The sequence below is a fragment of the Poeciliopsis prolifica genome, unplaced genomic scaffold (assembly GCF_027474105.1).
Source record: "Poeciliopsis prolifica strain line A6 unplaced genomic scaffold, Auburn_PproV2 SCAFFOLD019, whole genome shotgun sequence".
Lineage (NCBI taxonomy): Eukaryota > Metazoa > Chordata > Actinopteri > Cyprinodontiformes > Poeciliidae > Poeciliopsis > Poeciliopsis prolifica.
This window is the reverse complement of record NW_026562394.1, coordinates 3,901,136-3,920,665: the sequence shown is the minus strand read 5'-3', so window position 1 is coordinate 3,920,665 and position 19,530 is coordinate 3,901,136. Positions and strand designations below refer to the sequence as shown.

Here is a 19,530-nt window from a genome sequence, read left to right as displayed (position 1 = left end):
CCAGGTATTCAATTATTTTAAAACCAGGAAAAAGGTTGGATCTATATGAAAAGCAAACTAAAACAACTTTTTTTTGTTTGTTTTTCTGCGGACTCTAAATAATTATTTTCAGTTCTTTTTAAATTTACTTAAAGGATGTTTTGTCCCGCTGAAGTCAGTGTGTCGTTTGGAGATCATTTGAAGAAAACAACAAATTCTCCAATTCAGGCCTTGAACAGCAGATGGCGCTTCATCTTACTATTTGTCCCTCCACTGAAATAGAGAAAGAAACTGATTGGTGGAAATGTTATTTATGAATAAAAGTGAATCAACAAGCTTCAAATGAAAAAGGAAAACAAAAAGAAAAGAGCCCCCTCCCTCTGATCTGTCTGAAGGACATCCTCTCTACATGCTAACCGACTCTTGAACTCTGTTTCTGGCTGCTGGCACTTCCTTTCACACATTATTTACTTGTATGGCTTATTTGGCATGATGGTGGAAACTTGCTCACTTCCTGTTGCAATCATTCTTCTCACAGCAGTTCGTTCTGCTGTCAGACGCCCTGAAGAGAAGTTTCACTGCACTTCCACTTTCACACCAAACTTCAGTCTACACAAATAGATTTCTGCACAGTGTATTTTGCAGATTATAGCTTTTCAAACAGCTGGGATAAAATAAAAAAAAGCACGCCACACTTTACAGGTTTTTATTTTAAAAACAATCACTTGCTTTCTACTTCCAAACTATGCACTACTTTGTGTTAGTCACATAAAACACAGTGAGGTTTGAAGTTGCAGTGTGACAAATGTGATACAGTTTTAACAGTACAAATACATTTTTAAGCCACTTTTAGTGTTCTTCCTCATTAGTTTGGCTAATGGGGATTTCCCAGTGAAATGTTTCACCTTTGAATGGATGAGGCATGCCTGCCCCAGGCCGCAGTGGACACCCTGTCTGGCGAGGCAAAAACCCGCCCACGCACAGACAGGTATCCCTTGGAAGGGTGAGCCATCCTGCTGGGACTGAGGGACTGGGATCTCTGCAGTCTTTTCACCGCCGTTATTCTGTCTGGTGACTCTCTCATCGAGCAGGTGACGTCACTGGAGTTCAGATAAGCGGCGCGGCTCCACGCTGTTCTGGGAGACGGTACAACTGCGACGCAGGGTTAAGTGGTTAGGTGTAATGAGAGACGTGAAAAAGATCAAACTTGTTCCTGGAGTCTGTTGACAGTGTAGAATGATAGAAACCTGGGGGATGGCGGTTGCTTTGTCCAGCAGGTTGGCTGACATCGACCTCTAAACTTCTGCTGTTCCTGACAGCCTGGAGAGAGCGCAGGCTTGTCTGCAGAGGTGACCTCATCTGACCTGGGGATGCTGAGGACAGGAAAGGATCAGATTTACTACCACTTTTCACCCCTAAAATAAGCAGAAGAAAATCCTAACCATAACTAAAATAGAAAATTCTGCAGCTCAATATGAAAACATAATTTAAAATCTGTAATGAGTCTCTCCACAGCCTACTGCATGAGTTGTGCATTGTGGTACAGTTTAGTTGTGATTGTGTCGGTATGTGGACCTTTATTCTGGGCAAGCCTCAGCAGCTTGAACTGAGTTACTTGCTGCTGAAGTTTGATCAGTTTTGGGGTTTGGCCGCCCTGCTTAGCTGCTGGCGTTGGTGACTTGCAGCTGGAAGAGCCTGCAGACGTCAGACCGGGCTTGCAGGCAGAGTCTGGAGCAGTGCTTTTATTTCTGGAACTGAAGTCACCAGCATGGTCAGCCTCAGTATTTAAAAATGAGGAAAACACGTCTGAGTTTCTCTTCGAGAGAACTGCAGCAGGCATGGAAATATAGTCCTGTCTTAAACCTGAAAAGCAAGAGCAACAAGTCTTATTGTCTGACCTTGTTTAGGCACAAAGTGTAAAATAATCTAGGAAAACATGGATTACCAGCTGAAAGACAATTGAAATACATCCCATCAGGTCCCTGGTGTTGTTTATACTCACTGTCTTCCTGCATTCTGGCCATTATGTGGACATCTGTTATATCCTGTAGTCTGTAGCTTGTGGTTATGAAGTCATCAGGGTGGGTCACCTTAAGATGATCTATGCAAAGTAAGAAATGGAAACCTTTCTGTGATAACTGTGCTACAGTGCCAGATCAGATAACTTTTCAGAAAAGTTATTTAGAGTTCTTACTGTTAAATAGACATGTATTTTGTTACTTTTTGCACGGCATCTTCATAAAAAGTTTCAAAACCACTGACTCGTATGTTGTATCATCTCTCAGCAGTAAGTCTGACCTTTTGCATTTTTCGGTGGCGTGAAATGTATTTTTCTTTTTTGTTGTTGTTCTTTAAGGTCATTTTGATAATTTATTCCCAGTGGTTTAATCTTCCTGGCGTTTTGAGAACATAACAGTTCTTTCTGTTTTTGTGTGTAAAGTCATTTCCCAACTATTGAGAGCAATGCACACAGTATTAAGCAAAAAGTTTAGAAAATGTTGCAAAACATTAATTTTATTTGTTAAAGTAACATCATTTGTTTATGTTTAGTGAAGAAAATAAAAATAATATTAAGTCAATGATTCATTTCTTTGAGTTTATCTCTGCCTAGATATGGTTCACAACATGTTGGGGAGTTTTTATTAAAGTCCACTGGGCCATTTTCACAACATCATAAAAAATGCTTTGACAAACTGGAAGATTGCGTACGTTTACTTCCTTTTTGCCTTTCCTCTGTCAGGACAGAGCTTATCTTTTTTGTTTGCTTTATTATTATTATTTAGAGTGTAATAGGATCTCTTAAAGAATTCTGATGTGTATCACACCAATGTGATTGATGTTCTCGATCTTATTATCATCATAGTTCAAGTATTTTGCAAAACTATACCACCTTTGTAGAACCAGCACTGCTGTGGAGGAAATATGCTGCAGGCCCACCCACATTGTATCCTAGACTTGACTTTTTGACATATTGCTTAGTGCTTCTCCGAGTAAAAATATTTTCCGTTTCTGCAAATTATCTAAAGAGAATATGCCGGCGCTTAACTCCAGATTTTACCAAAGCTGTCAGAGTCATTGAGTGTTGCGTTGACTGATGTTTTTTCCTGAGCGAAACCCAAGGAGACACTCGGGGAATGAGTGGAAACTGCTGCATGTCTGCAGAAGTAATATCTTGATCCTGGAGATGGTAGAAATAAAGCAAACCAATGATCACACCACGTTTCCTTTAAACAGATCAACATTTGAAAGATCCTAAATAGGTGAGGCTGATTTCTAACTTGGATCCAGCTTGTTCATCAGCCCACGACGGGCCGCCTCCATCTCGGGGCTGGGGTTATCCAGAACGTGTCGACACCACCTGAGAACAGACTCCCTCTCTTCGAACGACGGCCTGTTTGGAGGCTCATATAACCTGTGAGAAAAAACAACGTGGGCTATTTATACGCCTCGGACATTTTCTGCTCGGGGTGATGCACGGTGTTTGTTTTCTGCCACAAAATCTAGAACAAAATCCAAGAGTCTAAAACAAAGAAATTAATGATAAAATGTGTGTTTGGTCTAAGGCATGTTTTAACATTTATAATTTAGAGAAGATTGGTGTAAATAACCACAAGGTCAGCTAAAAGAAACTCAGTCCTAGCAGAACCTACCAGCTCTCTTCATCTCCTACGCTTTCCTCCATATCAAGGATCTCCACCACGTCCAAAGCAGACTGCTCTTCCTCTACGTCTCCGTCGTTCCAAAGGTCTTTCTCACTGTCATAGTAGTATAAAGAGTTGTCCGAGTTACCCCAGGGTTGCGGTGAATTACACCCAGACTTCAAACTATCAAGTCTTATTCTGGCATCCATGGCAAATGATCTGCTTCTCCAGTTCTTGACTCTTGCTGGTTCAGAATCAGTCCAGAAGTTGCAGTACAGATGCGCCTGTTCGTCCAGCTGTGCATTGCTGCTTTTTACCTCGCCACCGATCGGAGGCCTGTTCACTGTCGCACCAAACTCTGCCTCGGTTTGACCGCACAAATATTCTCTCCCGCTGCCTTTTGTGTGGTCTTGATGCTCCATTTTCCGCGCAAAATCCTCAAACCTCCTTGTGGCTCGCAGCTCCCATCTGGGAACGCTGATGAAATCAATTGCTCTTGTTAAAACAGCTGTTTAAAGATGGAAAATTCTGCTGGTTTTGTTCATCACACACTGCAGCGATAACGTCTATTGACCCAGATTTATTGAGTGAGGACTCAACAGATTGGATGGATTTAGAGAAGCATCATTAGCTTAAGTGGATTACCACAGGTAGCTACTAAGAAAGAGCAACCCAGTTGGCATCACACTCTCGTGGCTCATATTGTGACACTAAATTTAGGCCGCAGACATAGCCAGTCACACACATCACCATCTTCCATGTCTTCATCTTTATGTTGCCTTCTCTCTGTTAAGTATTAGATGTTGCTGAGGACTTGTTGTGGTTCTCGTGTCAAATCCTGTTGAATTTTGATCCCTGATGACCTCGATTGTCCAAAGACCATGAAGTGGGACCAGCAGAGACTCCCCATGTTGGAGTAAGACAAACAGCAGTCACTGTCCATTGCAGTCATGGACAATGGACAGCAGTCACTGTCCCGTCACTGTCCATTGCAGAACCCTGCAATGGACAGTGACGGGAGCTGAGAAGGTCAAAACGTTTATTTGACTTGGTTTGATTTGACAAAGGCCAGACTGAGAGGGTGGTTTTCATCCACAGGCGGATTAGGAGACTTATTTACAGCTTTCCTTACTCCAAAGTTAAACTCAAGATTCTTCTTCACTCACAAAGAGCAAAACCTTCTTTGGTTTTATGGTTAAACGCCAGCTAAGAAAAAGTTCAGAAAAGAGTTCAGATAAATGTAACGACATGAAAATGATACATTTGTACAGGTACATAACAGATGACGTGGGACAGAAAGCAGCAGAAAAACATGTGCGACACAAGGTCTTTAATTTAGTACATATTCATTTCACCACATAAATCCACTCTATCAGATCGTAGGAGGAATAACATGGCTGATGGAGGCGTGAAAAGGTGAAGGACTTTTGAACCTTTGAATGCCCCAGGCGTGGTCCGGTGCGTAAACAAATGCGTATTTGCAAAAGGTGCAGAAGACAATGGTCTGCTTTTTCACGGCTCTGAAGATAAACACCTTCGTCTGTTGCTGTGTTCGCCATGTCTCTCTTATTTGTGTGGACATCATGAGACAGAGAAACACTTGTAAAAAAACCCAAAAAACTTCTGAGTTTTGATCTGAGCCAATAACTCAAAAACCAGAAAAATATATTTTCCTCTGTTAAATGCATGGCGACAAATATTTCCTCTCTGTAGAAAGAAAAGATGATGTTTGACTTTACTTTTATTTGAGGTCTGTTTTATCTTTTACAAATAAAAATCTGAAATGTGTGGTGTACTTATAATAAAATGCTTTAGAGCAAAGCACTTTCATCAGTCAGATAAGCTGAGTCTTAAATCTCAGCAGCTGTGTACCTTGACTTTAAATGTACTTGCAAGGCTTTAAATTTTTATTTAGCCTTTAATAAAAACTTCACCCATAAAGTTGGGAAAAAAGTTAGCATAACGGTGCTAAAAACAAAGTTGTAGTTCAGTTATGCTAAGCTAAACAGGCTAATCGCATAACTAGAAAAATTAGTCTGTGCCCTGCCACTGTAACAAGCAGATCTACTGCACAATTTTTGCATGCTTAACATATCCATGTGTTTTGTTTGGGTCAATAATGGAAAGTTTTGTTCCTCAAGTTTCAGCCCCACTGTTCATTGTAATCTCAGACTGCAGTGCATGTAGATGAAATTGCATTTAGTGCGCCACCCTTCCACAGTTTGCTGATACGGGGTTATATGTGTTGAATTATGTTCTTTACAGAAAGTAGACCAAAGCCAATGAGTGAGTTTGAAAAAAAAACATTTAATTACTTCTATATCTTTTGCAATAATAATAATAAAACAGCTTGCATGGCTTAAACCTGCAGCACACAGAATTTAACACAAATTGGTCGCCGCTGATTGGTCGGCTCTATAAGGATAAAAAAACTTAAAAGCGTCATTCTGCATTTGCTTCTACGTCAAAGCTGCCCAAGTTACTGAGTACACATCCTCTAAACAGTCGCCGCCTCATTTTAAAGTGGTAGGTGGAGGTTTTCTCTTGCATGATGCAGCACCTGCCTCTCCTCTCCTCTCCCCGCCCCTCACCTCTTCCTCCGCCGGCCTCGGTTCCTCGTCGTCACCGCCGATGTCCACCAGCCCGGTCTGACTCTCCAGCTGGTCCGCTCCATCGAGAGCCGCCGAAACACTTCAGCGGCTCGCTGTTCCCACAGTCTGTCGCGTAAAATGAGGTGCAGCGACGTTGAATTTTAGCCAGTGAAGCAGACGCCACCTCTGCCGGGTGGAAATGCGCGACGAAAGCGGCAAAGGAGCAGCCGGCGGAAGCTCCGCGGGAGGAGGCGCAGCAGCCTTAGCGCAGGTAAGAGCGGAGCTTTGTTTCTTTATTATTGTTATTCTGTCATTTCTTAATTTTGTTTGCTCCCAAGACGTCCCTCTAGAGTGTGTAAAACGTACAAGTGTTTTCTTCTTTCCGCTTTCAATGTCACCGTCACCAGGTGAAGCAGTCTAACCTGTCCGTCCACATTACTTTGGGTGCTGATGCACCGGAGGCGCCTGAGATAGAACTGAGATAAAACTATGGACCTGCTCACTCGACACGTGTGTGCATACAAACTATTCTCAAGATATTACAACACTGATGCAGGTGATCCGCCCAGGAAACAACCCAGGAAACCGTCTTTTGTTTCCGTCACCTGAAATAGCTTCTTCCCAGAAACCCGTTTGACTTACATGCTTCTTCTTGAATTCAGTCACAGTCATTTAAAATCTCTAATTAGCTATAAAGATTTTAAAAAAAGAAAAAAAAGGCATTTGCTGTATTTTTTTCTCTGTCAGATGAAGATAATAATACTTAATCTTTCTTATCTCTGCATATTTTTGGTGATCACTTCCCAAATATTTGTGCAGCAATTATTTATATAATTTATTTTTTGTGACTGCAGCACAATTTCAGGCCTTCGTGTTTCCTGTACTTTGCCAGTTTTTTTTAAAGTATGTAAAACTTTTGAAGTAGGTAATTGATGATTCCTTTCAGACTCAAACGTAAAATGTCACGACAATAAAACTGAACTCATGGAAATAATTCATCTTTGAACTCTGAACAAATAGTGTGACAACACATAAAGCAGAAGCTCCACTCTTATCTACTGTTATCTCCATTAAAGTTCCTCCTTGTGGCCCGGCATAACTTCCTCTGTAGTTTAGATGTTGATTTCTTTTGTGGGAAGAACTAAATAGTACATTACAATTCTTTGGTTTTGAAAAAGTGTTGAGTTTCATCAAATGCATGTCATACAAACTGTTCTTAGGTCTAAGCTTCAAAGTGCCTTGCAGAAGTATCGATACCATTTGGAATGTCTGACATAATCTTTATTGAATAAAGCAACTGTTTTTGTTAATTACTATATGCTAATATATGAATATCATTCACACTGTGAAGCATGGTAGTGGCAGAATAATGCTATTACCACGTTTCTACTCAGCAGGGAGAGAGACCCTAGTGTTGATGGAGAGACACCAAGAGAAAAATTCAGGACAATCTTCTTAAAAGGAAACATGTTAGAAACTACCTGTTTGTTTGTTTTGTTTTTGTTTGTTTGATTTCTATCTCTGTTATTCGCTCTATTATCCGGTTAATTATTTTGCAGATCAATGCCCTTTTTGTGCTTTTTCTTACTCTATAATGTTTGTTGTATTTATATCTGCTGGTGAATAATAAATATGTAAAAAAAAAAAAACTTGCTAAGCTCAGTGGTTGAGTGCCAGGGCAGTCATTCATCCAGCTGCCTGTCGTGTTTTAGAGTTAAAAAATGTTTAAAGTTGACAGGAAATTTGAAAATACCACTTGATAATCATGTGTTATTGGAAGATTAATACCTGAACACCAAAGTGTTAAAAAATGCAAACATTTTAAAAAGACTTAAATAAATAAGCAATGCTCAGCCTGGTGGCCCGCCAGGCTTATAATACACTTGTGGAAACCCTGTGAAGACCTGAGACTGGGGGAGAGATCCACCTCCCAGAAGGACAAAGCACTACAGCCGAAGATTCAATGAAATGCTTTATATAAACACATATTTGTGTGTTAAAATGGTCAGCTCCAAGCCTAAACAATAGATGTGCAAAGCTCTGTTTGACCTGGTCTCTTTTCTGGACAAACACATTAAAGGAACTGCTGTTGCAACTGATGCGCTCTGCTTTTCCTCCTATAGCGTCACATTACTGCTGCCATTAACCGTGTAGTTTTCTTCCTGTTAAAAGGGAGTTGTTCCTTATTATTGTTGCAAAATGTTTTCTCGATGTGACGAGATTGCTGTAAACTAATGACTCAATACAATTTCCTAAACTTGCTTAGATAGCAATTGGCATTATTTATAGAATTTAATCATCAATCACATGTATTTAATTGGATTTAAATTGGTCTATGACTGAGCTGGATATTAAATCAAAACCACAAAAGAAACATGAGTTAAGAGATGTTCATAATATAAAGTAATTCTTGTAGTATTACGTTGGCTAAATTTTTCTATAGTTATGAACAGCTTTACATTGGTTAGCTATCAGTCACAATGAAAGATTTCTCGCATCGCAATGCATTTCTGCTCATGTCATCCTCATATGTGCCATTTCATTTTATATCTTTTAGAACTCATCACATTTGAATGGGCATACAGTTTCTCCAAATGGCTACAATCCAGCAACTACACCGACCCCAGCGCAGCAGTCTGAGACCCCGGCCTCCAGTCCCGTTCCCACCCCGGCTGCGATTATCCCAAGGGATCAGTGGGGTGGGAAATACGAGTTCCTCCTGTCCTGCATCGGTTACTGCGTGGGTCTGGGCAACGTGTGGCGGTTCCCGTACCTGTGTTACCGCAATGGAGGAGGTGAGCTACCGCAAAGCATCCTGATTTTAAAACCGAGGCATGTGTGCTTAACGGTTCCCGGCAATAATTTGGATTAGAGGTTGTCTTCACATAACTCCATGGTTGTTGGCTTTGTTCTTCAGCTGGCTGGCTTATTTGGCAGATTCTTTGTAAAATCGAGTGTCTTGCAGCAGTTACAAACCAGAAATAAGCAGAAATAGTATTTTCCCTTGATTACAAGACTTGAAGTCTGTTTTTTATCCACTCATCTGAGATTAAGCATGTTGAAGCTTGACTGACGGTATAGCAGATTAGCACCTTTCTGTGAAGCTGTCTCCTGAAACTGATGGATTTATAATGAAGCCTGTCTTCACAAGCAGTGTATAATCCCAGAATATTGCTGTGATTTTTAACATTTTTTCATTGCCAGCTTTGGTTTTCCTCATCTTGGCCTGATTCCCTTCTTCACAGGCGTGTTTCTCATCCCGTATTTCATCATGCTGTTTGTGACGGGAGTTCCTCTCTTCCTCATGGAGCTGAGTTTAGGCCAGTATGGCTCAGCTGGCCCAATCATGGTGTGGAAATGCTGCCCTCTGCTTAAAGGTAATCACCTCCTTCATCAAGTTTTTCTGGCTGGTTAGTATCTTACCAGTAAGAATTTATGAAGACTTAATGTCCCCAAATTCACCATGATCTGCAGTGTTAATTCTTCAGAAACCTCCATGTTGTCTGCTTTGCTTTATGTCACGTTGCTGCATCCCAGCAGCACAATCCGGTAAAATTACAGGGTGCTGACTCATGTTAGCGTGCCACCTCACTGCTTATATGTCTTGCAAGCTAAACATTCCTGACTACTTTAGTTGCCAAATGTGAAACATATTTAATTTTAAACAAATATTGGATCTGGATGAAAGTATCTAACACAATTCAACTATTGTTTTTGTTTGTTTTTTTCATTTATGGTTCAGGTTGTGTTGAAGTTCACCATACAAGTTGCTGAGTCACTAAGCTGACCACGTCACTAATTACACAGTGACTCTTACAAGTGTAAACACTGCTGTTAAAACGCCTGTTTTTTTTTTGTGACGCACAATTCAACTGAAAAACGTTCGTCACATTAAAATTAACTGCAAAATACAAAATCTTACCAAGTATTTTTGGTCTAGTTTCTAGTGCAAATATCTTAGTTGTGTCTTATTACTCGTACACTAACTTATGGGTGAATTTTCAGCAATATACAGTAGCTTGTTTTACGTAAATAATTCCTTAATATTGATAAATGATAGTTTCATTGGCAAATCATTTAACTTATAACAAGACATTTTCCCCCATGGGATAAGAGAAATAAATCTTCCAGTGGAAATAGTGCTTTTAATCAATATTAATGTGTTATTTACTTAAAACAAGCTACTTTATCTTGCTGAGAAGTTACGTATAAGTTAGTTTTGTCTTATTTCAGGTGTACTACAATTTTATGTTTTTGCTGTGTAGAAACTTACAATAATTTGTTTGCATGATTTGTGTCCATTCATGCTGTATTAAATCACAGTCACAGTCTCATCATTTAGTCTACTTGTGTTCACACCTCCAGTCCATTGCTGTGAGCTGAATCTGATGAATGCTGGTCTAGCAGGAATTTCATGATTCCCTCTTTTTTATCTTTTAACAAAAGCTTCAGTCTTAAAACAGATTGCAAAAAGTGAAAGTGATCTTATTGTACAAAGGTATCAGTCAGGTGAAGGGTACAAAAATGCATGCGTTACTTATATGCCGTGGCTCAAGGAAGGCCGACAACAACCAATATGAAAAGATGGTTGTTGACTAGGGAGAGGCTGCCAAGAGGAAAACAGCAACACTGAAAAAGCTTCATGAATTTCCAGCTAGTCCTGCTTGTGATCTACATGTGATAAAACCTTCTGTATTCTGTATCTTCAGGTGTTTGCAAGAAAGCTGAAGATGATATGTTTGAGTGTCACTGAGACCAAGCAAACACCTAGATTAACAATAAATGACGTAATGAGAGGAAAATCAAGTTCAAAGCTGGCATTTAGTACTAAATGTGACAAAAAAAGGGATGTTCTGAAAAAGTTTTTATTTAAAGTGGTGTGCGCTCTTATGCAGTTGAGTTCCACCTTTTTACTTTTTATTTTCTTCCTTATTTTCTGTTAATTGTTAACGCTTCCTAAAAATGCCTACAAGAAACAAAAGACATCCAGTTCAACTTTTATTTAGTCAGGAAAGCTTCCAGTTGCTGACTCACATTGACTCACCATCTCACCATACACATTGTGTAGCTCAAGCTAATCGCCAAAATCCTGATACATCTGCAATTTAAAAGCTCAATGTTTGTGTTTAATTTGAAAAGCAAACAGCATGAATGTTTTTATCACAAGAAACAAAAATAAATCAAACTCGAATTGGTTTTACAAAGGTAAACAATGTGTTGAAGTTGACATGCCAGAATCAGAGTTGCATGTTGAAGCTAAAAAACCTCCCAAATAATCATTCTTGTACAGTACACTCATCCCAATGTTTTCTCAATATGATTTAAATTTAACATACATTTTTTTTCCACATTTTTACATACAGGTGTGATTTTTTTTTTCTTACACTCATACTTGTGCCTTCTTATGTAGGCATTGGGATTGGGATGCTGTGTGTGTCCACGTTGGTGTGTCTCTACTACAACGTGATCATAGCGTGGACGTTTTACTACCTGGGCAGCTCGTTCCAGAGCCCTTTGCCCTGGTCATGTGACGCCGTGGCCAATATCGCCATCTGTGCTAATCGCACCGCTGGTAATAGCTCCTCGGAAAGACCCCGATCCCCTACAGAGATTTTCTGGAAGTAAGTGCGTTATTTCCAGCACAGTTCATACTTCAAATACAATTTGTGTTTCTCTCTAATGTGACTAACTTAAAATTTTAATCAACGACATCCCGACTCATACTTATTAGTCCCCATGGCAAAGAAAAGCAATAAAATAAATAAATTTTCTAACATTGTGATGTATGGTTGGAATCGCATGTTAAGAATTTTCTTCAGAAAAATAGCTAAAGATCTGTCTTTATATCTGTCAGAATATAGATTCCTCCACCTTGTAAAATGTTGTATTATACTGAGAATCTAATTAAAGCAGGTGTGAGAAGGGTGTAAATTTTCAAATTTATTTGATCTGAGGTAATGTAACTAATATTATAAGCTATTTCAAACAAAGGTTTCAGTAACTTTAAAGGTAGATTAGTTTTTGAAAAATATTAAATAGATTTATAAACTCTTGCTACCGATTGCTGAAATCTCTTTTTCAGCTAATATGTGTACATTGCATTCATTCCAATCATTATTTATTATCAAAACACTTTCATTTTAAATTTGGTAACTCAGAAGTGCATTTTAATAAATATTATTTAAACTTTTCAGAAAGTATTTATACCATCACTAGCATATTGCACATGGAGAAAAACATTTTTAGGGACATAACATGATTAAAAAAAAACATCTAGTGATGAAAGGTAAATGGCATTAGCTAAACAGATATGATTTTAAATTCTTCCATAATGAATGTTTGCTCATCTTTCAGTGAGAAAGTACTGGGCGTAGTGAACAGTGAGGGCCTTCACGACCCGGGCCCTGTGCGGTGGCCCCTGGCTCTGTGCCTGTTGGCCGCCTGGATCATCATCTTTCTCTGTATTCTTAAAGGCATCCGCAGCTCTGGCAAGGTGAACCACCGCAATGTTTCCACCAAAAAAATACAAATTTTGAAACTCCCGACTCAATCTATTCCCCGTACTTCTCTGCTTTTTGAGTTTAACATTTGTGACGTTTGTGTTTTTTAGGTGGTTTATGTAACAGCCACGTTCCCATACTTTGTCCTAATTGTTTTGATCATCAGAGGTGCGACACTGGAGGGATCTCTCCAGGGCGTCGCTTTCTATCTCACGCCAGACTGGAGCCGTTTAGCAAATGCACAGGTACGTCAGAGCTCAATGCATGTTGCTTTGTAATACCATCCACTCCTCTTCAATTTTTTCATATGTTGTGACTTTACAACCTCAGACTACTGTATTTTCTCTGTTTTCTTTGATGGACCAATGCACAGTACATAATTGTGAAAGGAAAAGAATGTTGTATGATTTTTACATTTATTCACATGTAAGAATTCAGCAATTCTAAGCAATCAGCAATAGTTCTTGAGCACTGTTCTTTGCAAAATGCTGAAATTTAAACTCATTCAGACTGAAAACTGAGCATTTGTGAACGTTCAGGCTCAAGTCTCATCACAGGTTCTCTATCAGATTCATGGTGTGCTTCATGAGATGTTCAGATGTTGGTTACACTGAATTTTCTGTAGGGGTTTCAAAGTTAAAGGAACCAAATACAAATGCATGCCACACTTGTTCAAAAACCATGTGTTTTTTACTTTAATAATCCACAAATACACAATCTTTTCTGTCACATAAAATCCCATAAAATACTTTAAAGTTTGGATACAGTGTGACAAACTGGAATTGAAATAGCTGACAAAGCACTGCATGTAACATGTAAAGTCACAGTTCTCAAATATTTCAAAAACCTAAACATAAAAAAAATCATCCAGCATAGACAAATCAATAAAATATTTATTAAGATATGAGTTAAAATTCATAACCATGCTAAATGTGCTTAATACAAACCTTCCAGACATACAAACTCTCAAAAAAATAATCTAATTAAAGCAGGTGTGACAAACTGTGTAAGCTACACTACAGACTCTCTCCAGGACCCAATTGGGCTGAGAGGCTTTAAAAAAACTTGCATGTGTTTTTTCCCATGATCCACACTGAATTTTCCCTGAAACATTTCAGGTGTGGAATGACGCAGCCTCTCAGATCTTCTACTCTCTGGGCATTGGGGTTGGTGGGCTGCTTTCTATGGCATCTTACAATAAATTCAACAACAACGTCATCAGGTAGGTTGGGCTGTAATATGCACTCCATCAATGCAGTCATCCCTGATCACTTTATTTCTGTTGATAACATTTGCTGCTGACTTTAGGGACACTATTGTTATCACAATCGGGAACTGCAGCACCAGCTTCTTTGCGGGATTTGCTATATTCTCCATCCTGGGACACATGGCATGGAGGAAGGGAGTGCCTGTTGGAGAGGTGGCAGACAGAGGTAGCTGCCATGCTTCTTTCTTTGTCCTCATGTTTTGTGTTGCAGCCGCTGACAGCAGACATCCTAAACATAATCCGTTTGTGTCCTCAGGTCCTGGTTTGGCTTTTGTTGCTTATCCAGAAGCGCTTGCTCTGCTGCCTGGCTCAGTGTTTTGGTCCATTATGTTCTTCCTCATGCTGTTCATGCTGGGGGTCGATACTCTGGTAAGATTGACTGATCAGGAAGAATGGGAATCTGTTTGTCAGTGGCTGACATGACACCTTTTTCTCCTGGCAGTTCGGTAACATGGAGGGCATCACCACAGCTGTACTGGATGAGTTCCCAAACCTCAGAAGGAACACCTTCCACAAGTCCTTGTTCCTGGGAGCCCTGTGTTTCGCCTTCTACCTAATGGGCCTCCTGTTAGTGACAGATGTGAGTCATTTGTGAATTATGTGTATTTCTTTCCCTTAATGACGATGGATCGCCGTGAGCGAAAAAGTGAAAAAAGCCGTTAGAGGCTGCAGAAGACATAAGGTTGAGGCAGAGTTTCACATTCCAGCACAACAATGGGTCTTCACAAAGATACAATAGAAGTGTCTGAATAAATGCATATGTGTTAGAATGGCCTTGTCAAAGCCTAAACCAAAAATTCAATTGAGAACCTGAGGCAAAATTTGAAAACCGAGGTTGACAGATTCACAGACCCGGAAGCTTTGTGCTCAATTTGTTGCGAGAAACACATTATATAAATGAATTACACACAGATTAATGTTTTTATGTCTTTATTTCTATCACTTCTATCTGTGATGTTTTTTTATTTGAAGATGAGAAAAATAGAAGTCAAATCATTAGTCAGAAATATGAGCTTAATGAAAAGTATGCCTTAATATCTACTTCGATTATTTTCAAAAGGTACCTTTGAGCTGATAAGTGAGCCTAATCGGATTGTGTATTCTGAATTATTGAATGTGACTGCATATTATATATTTTTGCAAAGATTCAGTAAAAATCAAACTAGATGTGCTAAGCTTTCAGATGTATCCACAAACGACTTTAAACTAATTGCAAAAAAAAAAAAATTGAAAACAGTGGTTCTACAAAAGCATTGACTGAGAAAGAGTTTAATGAGAGTGCTTAACGCAATATTTAGATTCTTATTTATGAAAATTAGATAAATTATAACAAAGTTTGACAGTCATTAATTCTTTTGCAATGCACCGTTAAGTTTTGACATTCATATTCCCTCCCTGCTGTTCGTGTCTCAATAGGGAGGGATTTACTGGTTCACTCTCATCGACTCCTTCAGCACCAGCTTCGGCCTCATCATCATCACCCTATTCATGTGCATTGGCATCTCCTTCTTCTATGGTATCCCATCTGACATTCCTTACCGTCACTTGTCATCCCTAACTAATCCCATCATTCCACTGTTGGAGTTTCAGGGCAGCTCGTCTCTGTTGTCCTGGTGATAATTCAGTTTCTGACGTGCATCTCTTCGCTGACTTATTTCTGACAGGAGTCAATCAGTTTTGTCAGGACATTATTGACATGATCTGCCACTGCCCCCCCTGGTGCAGCAAAGTGCTGATCTACTTCAAAGCCTGCTGGGTTTTCTGCACACCGTTTCTCCTCCTGGTGAGTCCAAACAAATGTGTATGAAATCTGTTATTTCCCACTCTTTACAGAAAAACATCAAATTTACTATAAATATTTCAATATAAACTATTTTAGGTTGTGCTAGCTTGTTAAGCGAACTCCCAAAATCCTAGTTTTTGCGAGTTATGCTCAAAATAACCAACATCCTCTTGTGTTGATCCCAAACCGAGTTATATTTAACCCATTATGACCTAAATTTCAAATCTCCGCCTGGATATTTTTCCTTAATTTAATTGTACGAAGTTCTTTAAATGTCCTGTGAGTAAATGTATATTTGTCTATTTATCCATAACTACTGGAACTTTCAATATCTAGCAAGTTATTTTCGCAATTTACTGTCTATTAAAAGCGTGTCTCATCAGATTAATTTCACTCCCTGCTACTGCGGGGGTGAAACTACCGTAATAACCCCATATTTCCTGGAAAGCGCAGCATCTCCCCTGTCAGAAACCTTTCGGTTTTGAAGTGTTAAATCACTCTCAGCATTGTTCTTTGATATTGTTAACCTGTATTAGATCACTCATACTATTATTACAGCTCTTTATTGTGCGTTGCGTGAAGCAGTTTTGCACTTTAAGCGAAAAGGTAACATTATCTCGCACACACTGAATGAAGTGTGTGTGAATGAAGTGAAGCTAAAAGAAATGAAACAGTTACAGAATCCCAAACTATCAAACAAAGTAAAGTAAGTGTAGTTGCTATTTGTCCTGGAATCTGTCCCCTTGTTGAATGTTTAGGGCAGAGACTTAATCTGATCTCTTCCCGTCTGCAGCATTTGTGTTGTCTATTTCTCCACTGCCGTTGATTCTCTCACCAGAATCATTTCTCTTCCTCTGTGCTTCTCCCACCACAGTTCATCCTGATCTACATTTTTTTGGAGATGTACAACACACCCCTCCATTACGGCTCTTATGTGTATCCGCGTTGGGGCAAAGCTTTGGGCGTGTGCATGGGTGCGACCTGTTGTTTGCAGATCCTCATTTGGGCCGTTGTGGCCATCAGCAAGGAAACCGGCTCTCTGAAAGAAGTGAGTATGCTGCTGGGTTGGCACTGCGAGGTCTGGTTACAAGACTTTGCAAAAGCAGTCATGTTCTTTTCAGTTATTTTCATGTTTGACCACATTATAACCACAACAAAGGTGTATTTTAATGGGATTTAACCCTATAGGCTAACACAAAGCAATTGGCGACTGAAGAGTAGAAGGAAAATCAATGAGGCATTGGAGGAGTTGATGGACAGAGTTGATCCATTTTAGAACGTGAGACATAAAAATTAAGTCCACAGTTGTTTTATATCCAATAACACTGAGCCTAAACTATTTTACAACAAGAAAAATAAAACATGATGGTCTCTAGATCTGTGAAGCTGCTAGAGACTTCACAGTCACAAAAGAGTTGCTGTGAAAGGTGATTGTGTAAGGAATGAGCCTGTAGTAATCCATGCATTAGTTAAAAAAACAAAAAATGTTTTTAGTATTCTTCCCCTTCATAACTATACAACATTTTATGGTGTAAGATCCCGAGGTTTGCGGCTGTAAAATATCAAAACATATAGCCTCTTCACCTCGGTCATGGTCATACAAACAGTTCAAATCTCTCTGGATTAATCTGGTGTGACTCTGACTTCTCCTTTGCAGCGCTTCAAGAAGGCAATCCGACCTCTGAACTCCTGGAGGGTAAATAACTTGAACAGTGCAGCGAGGAGCCAGGAGCAAGTGGAGCCGGAGCGAGTGGAGGCTCCTTACACCGTCACGCTCACAGACCAGGACTTCACAGCAATTACATGGGAAATGGGAAGCAGTGCATGAGGAGGCAGCAGGGAGGAATCTACAGCAATGAGCAAACTGTTTTTAAGACCTTTTTTATTATTATTATTATTATTTTGCTACCTGCTCCAGCAAGGCTCTGGTGGCAGATCAGACTGTGTCCTGCAGGCCAGTGTGGAATGAAAGATTTATTTATAATGCTGTGTATGTATGTATGAATGGTATTTTTAAGCAATTTATCTTGGATTGATTATGTTATACAAAGGTAAAGTTGACAGTTTCATTTATTTGTTATTATGTCATTTTACAAATCACATATTAATTGAAAAACCAAGAAGGAAAACTATTTATGCTAATTTACCTGGAGAAGTGACTGCTTTTCATTATCCTGCCAGACTAAACTACTTAGTCCTAAATATATTTTAACCATGTGTCTTATTTAAACTGAATGAAAAGTAAGTCTTGAGAAGAAATACTTTTAAAATAACTTGCTAAATCAAGTATTAAAGAAGTGTATGTAGTTTCTCATATGCCACAAATCATTTTCTTAATTTTTTTTTTTTAACTTTGCCTTACATGGATATGCATGGAGGGAAAATTCCACTGGAAAAGACCCTTCCCACTATGAAACATGGTGGTGGCAGCATCATGCTTTGGGGATGTTTACTTGAGCAGAGTCGCTATAGGAAGGGAAATCCTGAAAACCTGCTGGCTGGAAAAAAGCAATGTATTTATTTTTATTAGCATTACTGTCCTACATGCAAATATAACAATATCCTAGTAAAACAGTGGTGGTACTGTTGCCATGTCCTTAAGTATCAGAAATAGATATTTTTGTTTGTGGTTGACTTTTGTGACAGAATGAACATCAACCTGCATATTTGTTTCCACTTCGGTTGCACTTTTGACCCCGTGTCCCCAGAGACGCAGTTTAATTTAAGAGATCATCCTGACTGCTGTGTTGCTGCTTGTGTTCAACAATCTGAGACCACCCCACTGCCGCTTTTCAAACTATTTCAGTTTTACTTTGATTTTATTGTTCCAGGTCAACTTCATACTCAGATCTGCAATTTTTGTTAAACATGTATCTTGTTTGTTATGTACTGAAAGTCTCTCCTTCTCGCCTGGTGACAGTTTGATTAGATTCCAGCTCCCACATGACCTTAAATAAAGTTGATAAAATTGGAAAAATTAAGAATGAAATCAAAAATGCTTATTCTGTTTTTACTATGATGCTATAAACTGTGTTGTGCAACTTAATTTGTCAAAATATAATCATGGTTTCAACAAACCTGCTGCTGGGAAAGCGGGGATCACTGACAATAGTGTGCTTTGATTTCTCCTGTGCATTTAAGACAATTAAACCTAATTTACAGCTCTAGGAGACAGATGATGGCCACAACCACCACCTGGAAACAAGCCAGAGTTTGTGAGACGCTGGAGCACCACAGGGCTCTATACTCTCACCATTCCCTTTCATTCAGATTTTCAGTATTAGGCAGAGTCCTGTCATCTGTAGATGTACTCAGATGACAGCAGTTGGACATATAAGAGATGGACAAGAGGATCACTAATGAATTAAGATGCCATAGTGGATACATGTAGATAAAGGGAAAGAGAGCAGAGGAAGCTTTGTTCTTATCTTCTTCACAACCGTTACTGAATTAATAAAGGCTTCTTCAGATCTGCTGCAACAGAGGACCCTGGCTGATCACATCTATAAACATCTATAATGTCTTGGTGAAGACAGTGACGTTTCTTTGATATCTAAGTTACTTTTTAAGACGAATAACGTCTTAAAACATTGCAATGCAGCTTAGAAATTGCCGCATTTATAGCTGCGTCACTGTAAAGATACAATCTATACGAGGATTAAGTTTTATTTACAAGTAGACTTGTAAAATCAAGATGCAAGTTGTTAAATGGTTCTGCCACAAGAGGGCAGTACTGATACTAAAGACAAATAGTGGGGAATGCCATTTT

The 19,530-nt window shown here is 39.3% G+C and overlaps 2 protein-coding genes across 2 annotated transcripts; one reads left to right on the top strand and one right to left on the bottom strand.

Annotated features, from left to right (window-relative positions):
- Positions 1–669: 669 nt before the first annotated feature.
- Positions 670–5,273, bottom strand: LOC129368854 (SLAIN motif-containing protein-like). Its single transcript, XM_055044013.1, has 7 exons — positions 3,630–5,273; positions 3,258–3,391; positions 3,038–3,157; positions 1,982–2,080; positions 1,555–1,842; positions 1,227–1,352; positions 670–1,131 (listed from the first exon to the last, which is right to left on the bottom strand). Exons 1-7 carry the CDS (start codon positions 4,040–4,042, stop codon positions 881–883), a joined length of 1,431 nt encoding a protein of 476 aa, XP_054899988.1. The 5' UTR covers positions 4,043–5,273; the 3' UTR covers positions 670–880.
- A 675-nt stretch (positions 5,274–5,948) lies between these two features.
- Positions 5,949–18,826, top strand: slc6a7 (solute carrier family 6 member 7). The gene is made up of 14 exons (XM_055043618.1): positions 5,949–6,482; positions 8,769–9,006; positions 9,457–9,588; positions 11,622–11,832; positions 12,566–12,704; positions 12,822–12,956; positions 13,830–13,933; positions 14,020–14,144; positions 14,235–14,347; positions 14,421–14,558; positions 15,395–15,494; positions 15,643–15,761; positions 16,636–16,809; positions 17,419–18,826. The coding sequence occupies exons 1-14, from the start codon at positions 6,411–6,413 to the stop codon at positions 17,587–17,589; spliced, it is 1,971 nt and encodes a 656-aa protein (XP_054899593.1). The 5' UTR covers positions 5,949–6,410; the 3' UTR covers positions 17,590–18,826.
- Positions 18,827–19,530: the final 704 nt, after the last annotated feature.

Excerpts from the sequence above, each read along its gene's own strand:
- LOC129368854 (XM_055044013.1), bottom strand. The coding sequence starts at position 4,042 with ATGGAGCATCAAGACCACACAAAAGGCAGCGGGAGAGAATATTTGTGC. Across the intron at positions 3,158-3,257 it reads GATGAACAAGCTGGATCCAA|GATCAAGATATTACTTCTGC; the intron begins GTTAGAAATCAG and ends TACCATCTCCAG. Across the intron at positions 1,353-1,554 it reads GAGGCTTGCCCAGAATAAAG|CATCCCCAGGTCAGATGAGG; the intron begins GTCCACATACCG and ends TCCTGTCCTCAG.
- slc6a7 (XM_055043618.1), top strand. The coding sequence starts at position 6,411 with ATGCGCGACGAAAGCGGCAAAGGAGCAGCCGGCGGAAGCTCCGCGGGA. Across the intron at positions 11,833-12,565 it reads CCTACAGAGATTTTCTGGAA|TGAGAAAGTACTGGGCGTAG; the intron begins GTAAGTGCGTTA and ends CTCATCTTTCAG. Across the intron at positions 12,957-13,829 it reads GCCGTTTAGCAAATGCACAG|GTGTGGAATGACGCAGCCTC; the intron begins GTACGTCAGAGC and ends GAAACATTTCAG.